The sequence below is a fragment of the Diceros bicornis genome, chromosome 16, assembly GCF_020826845.1.
Source record: "Diceros bicornis minor isolate mBicDic1 chromosome 16, mDicBic1.mat.cur, whole genome shotgun sequence".
Lineage (NCBI taxonomy): Eukaryota > Metazoa > Chordata > Mammalia > Perissodactyla > Rhinocerotidae > Diceros > Diceros bicornis.
In genome coordinates this window covers 41,639,593-41,656,183 of record NC_080755.1, presented here as the reverse complement: position 1 = coordinate 41,656,183, position 16,591 = coordinate 41,639,593, and the positions used below count along the sequence as shown (strand labels likewise).

Below are 16,591 nucleotides of genomic sequence, written 5' to 3'. Positions count from 1 at the left end.
TCAGCCAGATGGTGAAAACCATTATTTTGTATCCATCATTGTGTTAAAGTAGCATATTTGTTAAAGCATCAGTGGTTATAATTAAAATGTAAATAGTAATACAAAGGAAGGAAGGATGCATGGGTGAACAGGTCACCTTACAAGAGGAATTTAATCAGAAGCTTTATCTTAACACATCTTTCTTCATCAGAAGGTGTTTTTTATGTTCACTGTGATGGGGAAACCATGGAAGATGTATCAACAATGTAAATTACTCTTGGAATAAACACAACGTTCTCTCTCTTCCTTAGTCTGCTTCTTTTGAAAGTAAAGCAGTATTTTTAAAGTCCCAGAACTCAGATGTGTCATCTCTTTCATGCTGAGCATGCAATAGTTCTCTTTAGGGGACGTTTATAATTTTCACCTAGTTTGCTTTTTTATCCCAAATTTTGACTTTTTAAAAAAAATAAAACATACGTTCTACATTCTTTTTTCTAAACAAACTCCAAGTATGGAAGAGTATTTTATTATTTGTTTCTTATATCCAAATCCTAAAATAGAATATGTGGTTATTTAAATTTAGAATTTCCCTTAGAAATATTCTTTAAAATGTTTTATGAATATTGTCAAGGTAAATTCCAATTTATTTAATTTTCATGCTTGCAGTGTATAACAAATTTAATTATCCATGGTTAGTCCCTGAAAGTAAATTAAGAGATAAGCAGTATATCTTTCTTTATTGAAATATGTAAATTTGGAATAATTAGAGCCTGTGTTATAAAACATAAAACCCCTCTCTTAAACCACTGTCATGTTTCAGACATGACTATAGATCTTCAAATGCTTCACCTACAGATGTTTTACTTGCCTTCTGGGGCATTGATTTGAGAAAAAATAATGGTGGAGGCTAAAATGGAGAAGGCAGAAGTCCGTCCATTTCCCAGGTTTGATGTTTTTTTTGGCTGTGACCTTTGTCACAGGGCAGAAGTTGGGCTCTTTTAAGGCCCTTCTGTGGCATTGCTTGGACAAGGCAGAGCAAGCTGCTGGCTGGATTGGCCCAGCAGCTCTGCCTGGCCCTTGTTGGGCCCCCAGCCCCACAGGTGTCACTTAAACATCACAGCCAGTCTTCAGCATCAGTCCTCCGCCGGCAGTCAGAGCAGGCCCCTGCGGCAGTCAGAGCAGGCCCCTGCAGCAGTAATGGTTTACAGATGAGGTAACTACGTGTCAAGGAGGTGACGTTATTTGTCCAAGTTTATTAGTGTCAGAGCGAGATCTGAAATTCAGACGTCCCGAATTTTCCCTCCATTGTACCATTCCTAGCCTAGATGGGAGAGAGACATATTAGTCTTAAAAGTTTATGCTTCCTTATCGTAGTGTTTATTTCCATTTCAAATAATTGGTAAGTATGACCATTGCCATGAAGAGCATTAAGTACCAACTGCCTGCCTTTTACAACCTCCAGTCTTTCTAAGCTGGGGAATTAAAGGGGACAGGAGTCAAAATGCTCTGCCTGGCCCAGCCTCAGCTCTTAGACTGTGAGTGACATAGGGCCTGGTGGCTCCCAAGGCCCTGCAGCTCCCTGGGCTGATATTTGCAGTGATAGCACCTCTGCCCATATCCACAGCCTGCAGAGCCACTGCCTTGGAGAAAACAGAAACAAGTATGCCTCCCAGCTGCCTTGCCTTGCTTTTTCTGACCATGATTCCACAGGTCTGTGGCCCTGCCTGACCCAGTACGTGAGCCAGTGTCAGTGAAAGACCTGGGGCTCCAGGAGCATCCGTCTTCAGAGTGTGCAGATTCACTCTCTTCTGTGGGCTCCTGGTCTTGTTGGCTAGAACCATGGCTTTGCCACCTCTGAAAATACTTTTAACTTACAGTGTTGTCGCTTATTCATAAAGTTGTAAAATGTCCCCTTTGTAAGAAAGTTACGGGAAAAAAATTGAAATCACGTGGATTTATACCAGTGCAGTTAAATTTCTAACCTGCCCTGAGGCCAGTACAATACTCCATTTTAGATTTGGTGGGCCAGTTTTTAAACTTCTAACACACTAAGGAATGAAACGTAAAACCTGTGCCTTTTTTGTAAAGGAAAGGGTAAAAGCAGGATTCATGAATGGCGAAGAAGAGGCTTTTCTAAATGGAAGATTTGATCTTTGTTTCAGCTTACAAATATTAGTATCTTCACGTTCATGAGCTGTCTGTGAGTACCTTCCTCAGTGGCGTGCCATTTGAGAGCCAGGTCATATTTGATTTGTGACCACATCACCTGTCCTTGTTTCTTACCCTCTCTCTACATTGGTTTTGGAAAGCAGAGAATTGGAAGTATTTTTCTTTTCTGCCGTAATATTGACAATAAAAATACTCTGTCTTTAGTGAGCTGCTTAGTTGCAGCGCTAGAATAAAGAAGGCCCTTGAGCCCGTTTTGTGGCTCTAAGTGTCTCTGAATTGTCTTAAAACTCCTGCCTCTATTTCAGGAAAGTGGGAACAGAGGGTGATAGCTGAAGAAATGGGGATGACTTGAAACCCCTGAAGTTGCCTTCAGCCTTCTCCCTCCCTCCCCCTAACTCCCTTTCCCAAGCCAGGCTCACACTGCTGGCTTGCTGGCGGGGCTGGGGGTCCATCTCCACTCACTGGCAGGGCCTCGGCACAGATCACTGGCTGGCCCCAGGGTTACAGTCACTGGTTGCTGGGTCACTCATGTTGTGTGAGCCCCCCCAGGGTATTTCTTGGAACCCTAGAGAAGAAACGTCTCTTCATCCAGCCTTACCAGTCTCCAGCTCATCATCTTCTTTGCCTGCCCATTCTCACTCCAGGGAGACCTTTGTCCAAGAAAGGGAATTCAAATTATTTTACCCAAAGCACTTGAACAGTTTGCCTGTTTAGCCACTCTGCACTTTAGGGAAGCTGTGCAGCTCGGCGCTGAGCTGGTAGGAAGATGGGCCGTGAGCAGGATCCTGCATGATCCATTTAGAACTTCAAACCAAAGAGAATGTTACTACTGTGGATTAGAAAGAGCACTCGATGCTTGATATTCCAAATCTGTCTCCTGTTCACATCGTCACCTTTGAAGACAGACAGCAGCCGCATAAAAGTAATTCGTTATTTGTGAAATGATTGCATACTAGTGGAACTAGGAGGCTTCTAGCAAAATCTGGACCTACTAGATTGTCTTGAAGCACCATTTTTCGGCATCCTTTCCCATATGTTTTCTTGCTCTTCACCTCCGCTGTGTTCTCAGGCTCTAGACACATGGTTCCCAGCTTCTGTCTCTGTCTTAGGGCCAGCCTAGCCATCGGCCCAAAATACTGATTTCTTGTTAGGTCTCTGCCACATTTTAGCCTCAAGGCCTGAAATAAATCATTGCTGTTACAGGCCTCAGTTTCCCCTTATGCCAAATGAAAGAGCTGTCTAGATGGTGTCTGAATCTTTCCAACGCCAGTATGCTGGGATGCCTTTGCAGTTCTGTAGTCTTAGTCCTTCCCAATTCCTGAGAACCTTGACATGCAGCTCCTTTTCCAAAACTGAAATTCTTTTTCTTTCTGGTCATTCTTTCCCTTCTGCTTTCCTGAATCACGGAATATTTGGGGCCCAAGAACTTACATTCCTACCAAGTGCCTACCGAGGTGATACTGACACTCCTGAGCTGTGGATCTCATTTCTCTGACGTGACTTTTGGGTGTTGAGAGGGAGTGGATGTAGTTTGTTGAGGGAAATGTCACACAAACACACGTATTACAATCATCACTACCACCTGTACCACCCAGTCATTTTAATAAACTTCACTACCTCTCTCACCTCCTTCACTGTCCCCTCCCCAATGCCTGAAGAATCCAGGAAAAATAAAGTACAATTCGAACTCTGCCCCAGTCCACCTTTAGAACCCCAGCCTGTACCACCTACCCCCATGCTCCTTTGCCTGCTCTCTATCCCCAGCCCCTGAACACTCTTCATTCCTGCCTTGCTTGTCTCTGCCTGAGATGACCTCCTCACCCTGCTGCCTCCAGGAAGACTGTCCCAGACATAACAGATTTATTGACCTCTTCCTGCTGGAAAACTCTTCAGTTTTTCACTCTCTGTATCACTCTTCTTGGTATTTAACAATGAGATTGCTATTTAAATGTTTAGTTTGTGCATTTATATTTTGTCTCCTTACTAGATTTTCAGCTCCTTGAGAGTAGGAACTTTGCTTTACACCTGCCGTACCCCACAGTGTTCTCCACATAATAATCGATTGGTTAGTTGATTAAGATGGAGTGAGGAAGAAGTGAATACGGGAGCCGTGGTGTCCTTCGTACAATATAGTACATAACGGAAGGACGTGTGGGCTTTGCTTCTCTCATATACTGGTGTGTATTTTGAAATTTTTAAATCTTAAATTTTCAAAATTAAAACTTCTGAAAATTTGAATCTCAACCACTTTTTTTTGAACTATAAAATAAAATGTATCCTATATTCCCTAGGTGAGGTATTTTATGTAGATCTTTTGGTTAGTTCTCCTGTGATTATAACAGAGCAGGTGTAAATTCTAAATTATATACATCTGTGATGGTCCAAATTAGAGGGAGGGATGTTATACCGTTCAATTATTTTAGCTTTATAGTTTAATATATAATAGGGCAGGTTCTCCTTCATTATTTTTCTCTTTTGGTCCTAGTTCTCAAATCACATAACTCTCCTGTGCTAGTGTTTTTCTCATCCCCCCTCCTTCAGTGACCTACCCAGCCACCACTTTGCTCTGACTGCTTCTTGCTGTTCCTATTTTCCTTGAGAAAATTAGACAAACCGATTTGATTTGCTCTTTCTGATGCGTTCATTTCATATCTCTTATCTTGAGGTTTACAACCAATTGAACATTTCACAACTGGTAGCTATTTTACAAATTGAAAGAATACATTAAGGTAATATATTACATTGTGATATGTATACCAAATCAAGTTTTTGATTGATTTAATAATATGTTTACTGACTTCAAGGGGGTAAAAACACAACTAATTTATCAAAAGCATTTTTTTGGAAAGCGTCCATTGCTTTCCCAGAGAGAACAAGCCTGAGTTTGAAGGAGTTTGGGGCTGAGGTAATGAATATGTTCACTATATTAGAGTGATTTCTTGAAAAAGTAAACTTATACACTAGTCATTTAATATGAATTCCAGTTAACTTGGTGTACCTTATACTGTTAAGGATTTTTGTGGTTTTATTTGTACATTTGTCCCAGCCATAGTGCTCTTAGATATGCAATGTATTGTGACTCTCTTCTGAGCCACCCTCATTGTAGGCTTCTTAATTTTAGCTTTGTATTGCTTAATTTGTAGCTTTTAATAAGTGGCCCTTTCTAATTTTCTATGTTTTGAATTTAGTTTTTCATTAATTTTGAAATTAATTCACATAGACTAGAACTACTCCACAGATCTGTGTTGCTGTTACTGGTGGACCAGTGCTTATCTTCTTTTCGTCAGTTAAATAATAATATTTGATACATGTGTAACTCATTCCATTATACTCAAAAGGGCCTGCAGTTCAGGCTTGTTCAGACCGTAACTTAGCTGAATCGATAATATAGATGTGTCCTGATTTGTCGGTTCGTTATTTCTCCTAGAGTTTGCTGTCCAAGCCCACCTGAGATCTTCTGCCCCCCATATTAGCCAGTCTCCCTGGGAGGGAGCCCCTGCTGGGCACTGTCCTTCCATCTTGTGTCAACTCCCTGCTGTTCTCAGTCCTCCTCCTAAACTGTACCCCTGTTAGAGGCACAGCAGTTATTCCTCTTCTTTCCTCTACAGCCTCAAGCACAATGCCTCGTACATGGTTGGTGCTCACCAGCGTTTAGTTTCGGGACCCATCACTGAAGGACCCAACGTTACACAGCAATAGTATATGAGGGAAGGAATGGTAGGGAAACTGATAATCATCCCCAAATTCACCCCTGGGTAAAAGAATCGTATGTAAAAGCTTACCTTGCCGTCTTATGCCAGGAGCTTGAAACCAGTTTACTTTGCAGCTACACAGACCTACCCACCACAGCCCCTGCATTTGCCGCAGCGGTAACTCACATCACACCTCCTACCTGCACCTCTGCCGGCCCTGACGGGCTGCTTCGCTCCCGACCATCACCCGTCGCTTGTCTATTCAGAGGCTTAGTATGGCCTTTCAAAGAATTTTTTTAAGGTGCTAGGTAGCTATTTGGTTTTAAATTGCACTAAACTTTCTGGAGCCGTGCCAGGTACTTGCTCGAGTTTCTGATGCTATCTGTATCATCTTTAGGTGGAAGGGAGAAAACTCCATTGAACTTCTGTGGTAATAAAATACTGCAGTGAAGCCCTACATCTGTTCACTGCACTTCCTGTGGGTTTCCACCAGATCACATGACTGACAGCAGAGACGGTCTTTAAGGCTTTTGGTCTGCCTGTTATACCCAAGTCTCAACCACCAAATCAGGCCCCTGCTCGGCCTCGGGGCTGGACGTCCCGACATCCCACTGGGGGCGGGGTTGATTCACTGGAACTGATAAAAACATTCCGGCCAAACTTGAGAGTCTAGCATTACCTCTGGCTCCAAAAATCAAAACAACAGGATTGTTGTAAGTAGCTTTGGATTGAGCCCAAGCTCCGAGCTTGAGAGATGGCTTTTCTCTCCTTGTTGAGCTGAGTCACAGGACAACTGTCTTGGAGAGAGAGGGGCGAAAGCTGCGCCTGAAGTGACCAGCATCCTGCCCTTTGCTAGCCTGTTCCAGATGAGTGGTTGCCGTCGCTGTCACATCGAAGCCCTCATCCCCCCAGAGCCCCTTCCTCCACTTTCCCAGGGCTTTAGTGTCTTCAAGCACGTCCACCCAGCAGTCCCTGGCTGGAGGCCACAGAGGGCCTGAGAAGTCGAGAGAGGAGATGGGGTAGAGAGGAGCCACATGGATGGCAGAGCTGGGGAGGCCTCGGAATGCCCGAGGGGCCTGGGCAGCCCAGGGGAGTGGGCTGGTCGAGTCAGAAATGAAGACGCTCTCACGTGAGGAAGTTGGACTTCCCTCAGCCATCGCAGGATGGCGTTATTGTTCTCCACGGGCTTGGAAAGGAACGTAAAGGAAGAGTGACTTTTTCTAGGTTGTTGTTCTGACATTCAGACTATGACATTTCTTGGACTAAATCCTGACAAAATGTGTCCCCAGTGTCATTAGTGCTAAATAAAACCTTTTGTCTTTCCTTTCCTTAGCTCTCAGACTTCTAAGACATAGTAGAGGAGCACATATTTTTAGGAATGTCTGTTTAAATCTCAAACCATGTTGGCTATCTCTCTAGGTAGATAGACAGATTTGGGAGGGGGTCAAATTAAATGCAGCTTGGGCAAAGCTAGTCGTGCAGGGGCTGCCTTCACATTCAGTCAGGCTGACTGAACAGTGTTTTCAAAACTCCTTTATGATTTATGCCTATTATTCACCCTTTTAACATGTTCCCAGTACATTGTCTTAAAAACAACTCATTGCAAGAAAAAGAAAGGTCTGTACCTTGTGCTTTCAAATGTTAGCTTTGTGTAGCCAGTCCTAGAAAACATGCTCTTGTTTTTCATGCTATTTATGCTTTATCCTCCTTTCTGAACCTTTTAAGTACTAGTTAAAAGCAATATAACCTAAGCAAATAACCCAAGAAATAGTTAAAAGCAATATAACCTAAGCAAATAACCCAAGAAATAATATCTCGCAGGTCACTTGTTCCCCTGAGGAGAGAGGAGCTGGTGCTGTAGATTCGGGGGCGTGTGTGCTGTCTGCAGTGTTCACGTGTTGCCAGTAATAGAAGTCTGTTCATGCTGCTCTGTCTGTACTCACTCTTTTGGTTCCCCCCTGTCCAGTGGCACACACTTGGGAGACAGTGACTTAGGAGCCCGATCTGTGGAAGGGGTCAGGCCTTTGCTAGCCAGCACAGGGGCCACATCTGGAGCCTCAACCCACTTAGCCATGAACTCTCAGGTCACAGAGCAGCTCAACCGCGGCCTTGTTTGTCTTGATTTTAAGCAATTGGGAGTCCTAGCCTTTAAAACCATCTATTGTCAACATACAAGACAGCCCAGGAACGTTTAGACATTTACCGTCTCCTGAGACTGTCACCAGGTGAGGCCTGGCTCAGTAAAAACCAGCAAATGCTTGACTTCAGGATTGCAGCTGAACCCAGGCCCAGCCCGTTCACCCTTTCTTCCCGGGTAACCCAGCAGAGCCTGGGAGGCATGGCAGAGAATACAAATGTGTAGACCCTACTGGATATATCCCATAAAACCACACCCAGTCAGAAATGGAAGGAGGGGCCGGCCCCGTGGCTTAGCGGTTAAGTGCGCGTGCTCCGCTACTGGCGGCCTAGGTTCGGATCCCGGGCGCGCACTGATGCACTGCTTCTCCGGCCATGCTGAGGCCGCGACCCACATACAGCAACTAGCAGGATGTGCAACTATAACATACAATTATCTACTGGGGCTTTGGGGAGAAAAAGGGGAAAAAAAAAAAGGAGGAGGATTGGCAATAGATGCTAGCTCAGGGCCAGTCTTCCTCAGCAAAAAGAGGAGGATTGGCATGGATTTTAGCTCCTGGCTGATCTTCCTCACAAAAAAGAAAAAAAAAAGACATGGAAGGAGCTCAGAGGTCCTTCGTTTTACACAAGGTGAGAAAACTGAGTCCTGGAGAGATGCAGTGACTGGCCCCAGTTTACTGCCCTGCTTGCCAGCGGCTGAGCCAGGACAGAGTCAAGGCCTCCTGACCCCAGCCTAGGGGAACCTGGACTCTAGAGCTGGAACAGGGACCTGGACCTCAGTTCTGTCACTTCATGGAGAGGAAACTCAGGCACAAAGGTTAAGTGGCTTAGTGGTCGGGGGACATTGAAGAAATGTTTGAAGCTCATTGTCATTACTGGAAAGACATGGAAACCTAGTGTCCATGTTGAAGATAGACATTTTGAAGAAGGGCACAGCCAGGTACCTGTAGACTCCGGGGAGGCCACAGTGGAGAGGTGTGGATTTCCTTCAGCCTCTGGCTCCACCACCTGCTAGCTCTGTCCTCTTTGGCATGTTATTTATCCTTTTGAGACTCGGTTTTATTATCCATACAATAGAGTTAATAATACCTGTGATACAGGATTATTGTGCAGATTCGAAGTCAGGCCCTCATTCATTTAACTCATCATTCAACAAACATCTCTTAAGAGTCAGTAGAATGCCAGATACTCAGAAGGTCCCTGCCTTCTTAGAACCTATATTCTAGTGGGGGAGAGAAATGGTCCACAAGCAAATAAATAAACAAGATAAGCACCGATTGTTGTGAGGGGTATAAACCGATGAGCTGAGAGATGCCACTTCTGCTTTTTATAGTGAGGTTGTGGGTGAGGTGGGAAGTACCTGGCACTTGGGCACCCTCAGTATATGTCACTTGCCCTGAAGTTGGGGAAGTGAGATCCCCTCCTGGGTTGGCTCTGTGAGCTACTAGCAGAAGGCTCGGTATCCTCGCCCCTGGATAACCTTGGCCACTCTAGCCCTGTACTGCTCAGGGTTAGATACCACACCCCTGGCTCGATCTTGAGTGTTGTTGAACATGCCACATATTCACACAGGAAGGCTGTGAAAACCTAGGTCATGTTCCTAATGTCAAATGCATCTTGAAAGTGACCCTCCTGTCCTCTTTACCATAGCCATCAGCTCACCTCAGGGCCAATCCTCCCTTCCAGTTGAGTTAATAATACCTATGTCACAGGATTATTGTGCAGATTTGAAGTCACGTATTCGTTCATTTAACTCATCATTCAACAGTGATGACTCTGAGACAGAGAAAGAAGGCAGTTCTTCAGAACCTGCTCTCAGTGACATAATTTTGTTCTTTAAAAATATTTATGAAGATGAGTGTATCACTTGTAAGCCATTCATCAGCACTTGTTCCTGGGTTTTCCTGCAGGGACGGCCAGATCTTTCATGCTCCTGTTACTGAGAGTCAGAAAAAGGGTTGCCAAGTAAGAAGTGGCCATGTGGGTGGCGTAAGAGAAACGGGCTTAGAGAAAGAGAAAGACAAACAGGGCATGATTTCACTCATATGTGGAAGATAAACCAACACACGGACAGATAGAACTGGTTGGTGGTTACCAGGAGCTAGGGGGGTAGGGGGTGGGCACAAGGGGTGGAGGGATGCACTTATATGGTGACTGACAAACCATAATGTACGACAAAAATTTCACAATAAAAAAAAAAAGAAAGAAAAAAAGAGAGAGAAACGGGTTTAGGACCAGGCCAGTCACGGTTCTAGTCTTTAGGTTTGATTACTGAAAGTTATAAACTAAGAGCATACCCCATATTTGCATATTACTTCAGTGTCAGTCGTAATAGCCAGCATCGATTGAGTGCGCGCTCTGCGTAGGCACTACAGAGAGCTCTTCCTCATGGCTCATCTCATTTGATTGTCACAACCCTGTGAAGTAGACAGGACGCTTCAATTCAGAATCGCAGAGTAGAGTAGACTTTATCTTTTAAGAGCCTGAGTCTGAGTGAGGATACGGGACTTGTCCCAAGTCACTCAACTAGTAAGGACTGGACTTTTCGCTCTTAAAAACTGGGATTGTGTGTGTCTAATTCACAGCTATGCTTTTAGTACTGTGCTTCCTACACAGTAGGCCCTCAGTAAATATTTGCTGAATGAATGAATGGGAAAAGATGGGGCTAAAACTCAAATTATTTGCCTGCCTTTCAAGTGCTTTTTCTAGTTACTTCAAAGAGTAAATGAGTAACTGTATGTAAAGTGTTGGAACATGGCTGCCACATAATAGGTAATCAGTTATCAGCTATAAATGTTGGCCATAATGTCAGAATTGATTATTGAGGTCTTTTTTTGTGTTTTGTTTTTTGTGAGGAGATCAGCCCTGTGCTAACATCTGCCAATCCTCCTCTTTTTTTGCTGAGGAAGACTGGCCCTGGGCTAACATCCGTGCCCATCTTCCTCCGCTTTATATGGGACGCTGCCACAGCATGGCTTGCCAAGCGGTGCGTCGGTGCGCACCCGGGATCCGAACCGGCGAACCCCGGGCCGCTGCAGCAGAGCGCACACACTTAATGCTTGTGCCACTGTGCCGGCCCCAATTATTGAGTTTTTATGGAGAACTTCTATAGAAATAATCATTGATCAGCTTGAAGAAAAACTTCATAATAAAATATATGTCTGCTACTGACAGATAAAGTGTATACCATTTTTTATGTACTGTTATATACCATATACCTTATATACTTGCCACTCTGGGTCTCGCCCTATGTTGAGATTTTGTTTATGACATTTACTCACTCCAGAGTGAGAGGGATTATTGTTTTGACATAAACTTGAGTCAAAATGAAAACGAGGCATTTTCGGCTCCGTTTGACGGGTGGTGGGAAGGACCATGATGGGCGTCCGGGTGCTTTTCCAGTGGCCTTTTCCTGGATCCGCCTGGGCACGATCAAAGGGCAGTCTTTGACTCATTGCTCTTTCTAACTGAATACGTCGTCATCAGAATTTCCCCAGAGTCATGAGGGCAGGTAAACTTAGTGCCAGCCCACAGAGTGGCTCTTGCCTGAGCGTCTTTAATTCAGTGGGAAGGAATTCATAGGAAAGCGGTTAGTTTGCTCGTTTTCTTTCCCATCCCACCCTCCTTAGAGATATAATGTCAGGTGCCTCACATCCTTCCTCAGGCCTTCATGGGAAAACCTCCAAATATGTCACTGTATGGAGAAAAGGTTTCACGTCTTTTAGTGATTTTTATTTTTAACAAGAAGAAGTGCATCCTACCGGCTACATGACCACATAGAAATGTAGGATGTTGTTATTCCAGCTGAAAGAGGCAATGTGGGGGCTCTGACCTTTTCAACCACCACCTCTGCACCCCCTGGCCCCTTGACTTCTCTCCAAGTCAGTGTGAGAGGCTTTCTGAAGTTTGAGGCCATTCTAAGAGCTAGGACTTTCATCTGCATTATTAGGTGGTAGATTTCTTTTCTTCTTCAAACAGCTCTCCATCCTTTCTTGAGTATTGACATCATTGTGGGTTTGGTAATTTTTCTGAGGGCCGGCAGTGTGCTGGGTCCTGTGCATACAGTGAAAGGGCACAGAACTAACCCCGAAGGGTTCTGTGGAGCCCAGGAGAATCGAATTTAAGGACCAAGCACTTGGGTGGCTGTGACTCGGGTGTCACTTTTTAAGCTGACTTTCCCACCCAGTCAGACCTGGGCTTTAACCCAATTCCACCCCACAGGCTGTGTGACCTGGCACCAGCTGCTTAGCCTCTCCAGGCCCCGCCTCACCTTCAGTTAGTGGGGTTGGCCATATGGGCCTTGGCAGGACGTGGTGGTGACTGACCACGGTGCTGCGTGTGGAGCTTCCAGACAGACTTGGTGCACAGGGAGCACTCGGTTGGTGGTAGCTGCACCCTGTTGCTACAAATGCAGATTTTTCACGGGAAAGAATATCACTGTGTTGCTGCCTGTAAGATATCTGATTCCGTGACAGAGACTTGTCGCCATCTCCAAGAACCCTGTCCCCACACACCTGAGAAGCCCATGCCAGGCTGAAAGCAGCACAGAGTTTGTGAGGCGGCCCATGAAGGATGCCCAGGCGCCCAAGAGACCACCCAGCCACTGAGCAGTTATGGTGCCCCCAGAGAATGCTGGCCCAGAGTGGGAGGGATTCAAGGGGACGGCGTGAGTGGATGACAAAGGAATGGAAAACTGGGGGGCCTAATGGAGCCCCAGTCATGTCAGTGAGTGCTGGAAGTAGTGCCACATCCCTGAGCTGATCAGACTCTGTCAGCCAGACTGACCCGAGAGCCCAGTGCGGGAGTTGTCCTCTACATTGCAGTCATTACCATGGCCGTCAGCACACACCGAGACTTAGCCTACACTGATGATGGTGGGAGAGAAGTGATTGGGAGCACTGATGGTCTGAACAGTCTTAGGTTTTCATTAAATCAGAGTAGTTTTGCAAAGGCCTCTGGAGTATGGGGTACAGAGAGTATGGGGGAGGATCGAGGGGTATGTAGTGCTGGAGTGTGGGCCACTTAGAGAATCCGTGTGTGTAAATTCTTTTTTTTTTTTTTTGTGAGGAAGATTAGCCCTGAGCTAACATCCATGCAAATTCCTCCTCTTTTTGCTGAGGAAGACCAGCTCAGAGCTAACATCTATTGCCAATCCTCCTCCTTTTTTTCCCCAAAGCCCCAGTAGATAGGTGTATGTCATAGTTGCACATCCTTCTAGTTGCTGTATGTGGGACACGGCCTCAGCATGGCTGGAGAAGCGTTGCCTTGGTGCGCGCCCGGGATCCGAACCCGGGCCGCCAGTAGCGGAGCGCACACACTTAACCGCTAAGCCATGGGGCCAGCCCTATGTGTGTGTAAATTCTGTATTTCCACAACGCCCTGGGAGCCATGGAATAGAGTTGGTTTTCATTAAAGACATAACAGATGGGGACTGTGCTGTCTGTGCTATGCTGTAACATCCGTGTCCAGAGTACCCTCCTTTTCAGGAATTCTTAGACACTTGTTTCAAGATTTAACTCAAAACTCCCCTTGCCACAAAGCATTTCCTGCTTCACTCGGCCCCTCTTTCATCACTCTGGAACTCTGAGGATCCAGCACATAGATGTTTAGTCGTGTAGGTCTCCTACCCACCCCTCGTTTCCTTTTCATATCTTCTGAATCCACACAACTAGTGTCATCTTCGGCCTGTTAGCCGGTCACCTGGACCAGGCCCTGCCCCTGCCCCTGCCCCTGTGGGGTGCCCTCCAGTTCTCCACACTGTGATCGGAGCAGTCCCCGTACAGAGCCTCTCTCATCAGCCCCCTTCTCAGTCTTCCCGTGGCTCCTCTGCCTCCCCACCCTCCCGCGTCTGGGCCCTGCTCACCGGTGCCCGCTCTTCCTCCGCCCCCTCTCTGCCCTGCAGCAGTGCGCCTCATGCCTCACACACCGGCCTTCCCTGCGCGCTGTTCCCTCAGGAGGAGCACACTTCCCTCTTCACTTGGCTGCCCCTCCACCACCCTCCAGCCCCTTGTGCCTCTGGTCCTTCACTCTCTCACCACCTACTCTGTCATCACTGTTTTGTTGTTGCTGCTGTTCGTCTCTCTCCTCCACGAGAACGCACCTCTGTGAGGACGGGAATGTGTGTGGCTGCCACACCCTGTGTCCTAGGCCCTGGCACATGCAGTGCCTGCCTGCGCAGAGTAGCAGATGCTCAACCAATTGAATGAATGAATGAATGAACGACTCACATAAGAAGGACTGAATAAGATAATATACGTGAAGCCCTGCCTACTGTGCCTGGGATGTAGTTGGTTGGTCCTCAGTGTGTGGTTGATTGTTTCACTGGTTCACTCAGTCATCAGATTATCAGTGCTGGCCACTGTCTGTGGGGACACAGTAGCAAACAAAACAGGTAAAAACCTTTCTGCCTGATGGCATGCCTCCTGCGTGTGTTTCCTCTCCTTCTCTGTCAGCCCTCTCCCTCAACCTGCCACATCCCTTCTCCTAGGACACTGTTGCCCCTTCTCCTGCCCGCTCTGGGACACGGTCATCGAACTGCAGCCACTCCCGCCAGAGTCACCTTGGCAAGGGAAGAGGCCCGGGGCTCTTAGTAGGCTCCAGCGGCTCCTCAGGCTGCTGGAAGAAGTACGTCAGGCGTAAAATTAGAAGAGTAAAAGCCCAAATCCTGGTGAGCACTGTGGTGACAGTGCTTCTGAGGGCCCCGGGACCACGCACGGTCTCCCTTCGCAGCCGGGGGACCACGGAGTGCAGGCCCGGGGCACCTGGGAGCATTTGTAGCACCAGGGCGAAGCTTTTCCTGAGCCTCAGTGAGGAGTCACTGCAGCCTCACCCTCCGCAAAGCCGAAGCCATCACCGCGGGCCCCCAGGAGGCGGAGGCTGAGGCTAAGCCAGGAATTGAGAGTGAACATCCTCATCTCCAAGGTGACTCCACCCTGAACACAAAGTCTCTGGAGAAGAACCAGCCCTCAGCACTGCACAGTAGACAGTCTTTGCTGGAACCCGTCTGCCTCCTCAGGCAGGACCCATTTCCCAGTCCCATCCCTCCCCCCGTCCGGGTCCCTGCCCCTCTCAGCAAACTGTCAGCAAAGTGACATTAACTGACCAGCACCAATGGGTTATTTGCCCTTCCTACAGGTAATTGACACTGTCTCAGGAGTCATTTGGAAGCTGGATCTTGTAAAGCCCCAGAGCTGTCAGGCCCTATGACCTATTAGGGGAGGGGGCTCCCTGCACACCCCAACACCACTTATAAACTACTGCTGCTTCTGTTTTTACATGGAACTGTGAGATTATAAAATCCTCTTGTTTTCATTGCAGAAATTTCCAGATTTGAAATTCAAATATGTGGAAGAGGAGCAGCCCGAGGAGTTTTTTATCCCCTATGTCTGGTCTCTGGTCTACAACTCGGCAGTGGGCCTGTACTGGAACCCACAGGACGTCCAGCTGTTCACCATGGGTGCCGACTGAGGCGGGTGCTGTCTCCCACCCTCACCCCTCCAGCCAAGCATCCCTTCTCGTTGTTTTCTTTCTGGCAAACAGAACCAGACAGACTGCCTGGCGCATCTTCTATTAAAGAGGGTCACACGGGCGTGTTTCCCTTGCACACTTGGGTTTGGAGAATTGGTGCCAGTTGGCAATATATCACTCAGCTTAGATTGTAGTGCAAAAAAAGGGGATAGGGACACAATAATAAATGTAAAAACCTGCCATTCCACTTGAATTTTATTTTTAAACCAAAATTCTAGAGCTCTTCCAGGAACCCCGCGCCCTAGGCATATGACACGTCACCAGTACATTCTTTTTTTTTTTTTAATGCATGTTCAAGATTTTTGTCTTGGTCTATGGTGTGTGTATGTGTTTCTTTCAGCATTAAGAAATATCACTCTGCAAAGATGAGACAGGAGTCAATAAGGAAATGAAGTCGTGTGTGTGTGTGGTTGCCTTTCAGAGGCCCATGGTTCAATAAACACTCTGCCCGGGTAGATGGATAGAAGCCTTTAGACCCTCTGCATCTTTCCCTCAAAGATAGAAATGGCTCCTTCTCGTGAAGCCAGATTAGCTTTCCTGTGGATTTGGCCTCTGAGCTGTAGCTGAATTAAATTGGAGTCTAGCACAAATTAAGTTCATCTACTCTGTATTAATCATTGGGAAAAGAAAAGCTTCATTTTGAAAACAATCTTTTTTCTCCAACCAGACTAATAGGAGAAAAAGGAGACCAATTTGATTAATACAGTACTCCACATGAGATGAAAAACATGTTTGGATCTTCATCTTGGACTTTATTTAACCTCTTTTGGGCCTTTGTGATCCTCGTGTTTGGTCCCTGAGCTGGCGGAAGGAGCTTCTCTGAGGGAAACGGCCACCAGGACGGCCCCAAGCAGAGCGCGCCTGGCAGAGCGGCGGGCACTGAGGGCGGAGTGGGACAGTCCTTTTGAGTCATGCTCTGCCTCCAGGGCCGCCCCTTCACGGTCTAGATGAGGAGCCCAGTTTCGTTCTCAAAGACAGAAGAAGTGTGTGCTTTTCTGCATAGAGAGCACGTTTTCCCCGGCGAGACTGAGCTCCCTGTTTCACCTGCTGTTGCTCATCTATATCAGGAGCCAAGTTTTCTCCTGTCC

The 16,591-nt window shown here is 46.5% G+C and overlaps 1 protein-coding gene across 2 annotated transcripts in view; it reads left to right on the top strand.

Moving 5' to 3' along the window:
* DYM (dymeclin) overlaps positions 1-15,685 on the top strand; it is a 375,345-nt gene extending 359,660 nt beyond the window's left edge. For both annotated transcript variants that reach the window (XM_058557075.1, XM_058557076.1), the window contains one exon: positions 15,294-15,685. In XM_058557075.1, coding sequence (XP_058413058.1) covers positions 15,294-15,443 — 150 coding nt within the window. In that variant the 3' untranslated portion in view covers positions 15,444-15,685. The remainder of the gene's footprint in view (positions 1-15,293) is intronic.
* The last annotated feature ends 906 nt before the right edge of the window (positions 15,686-16,591 follow it).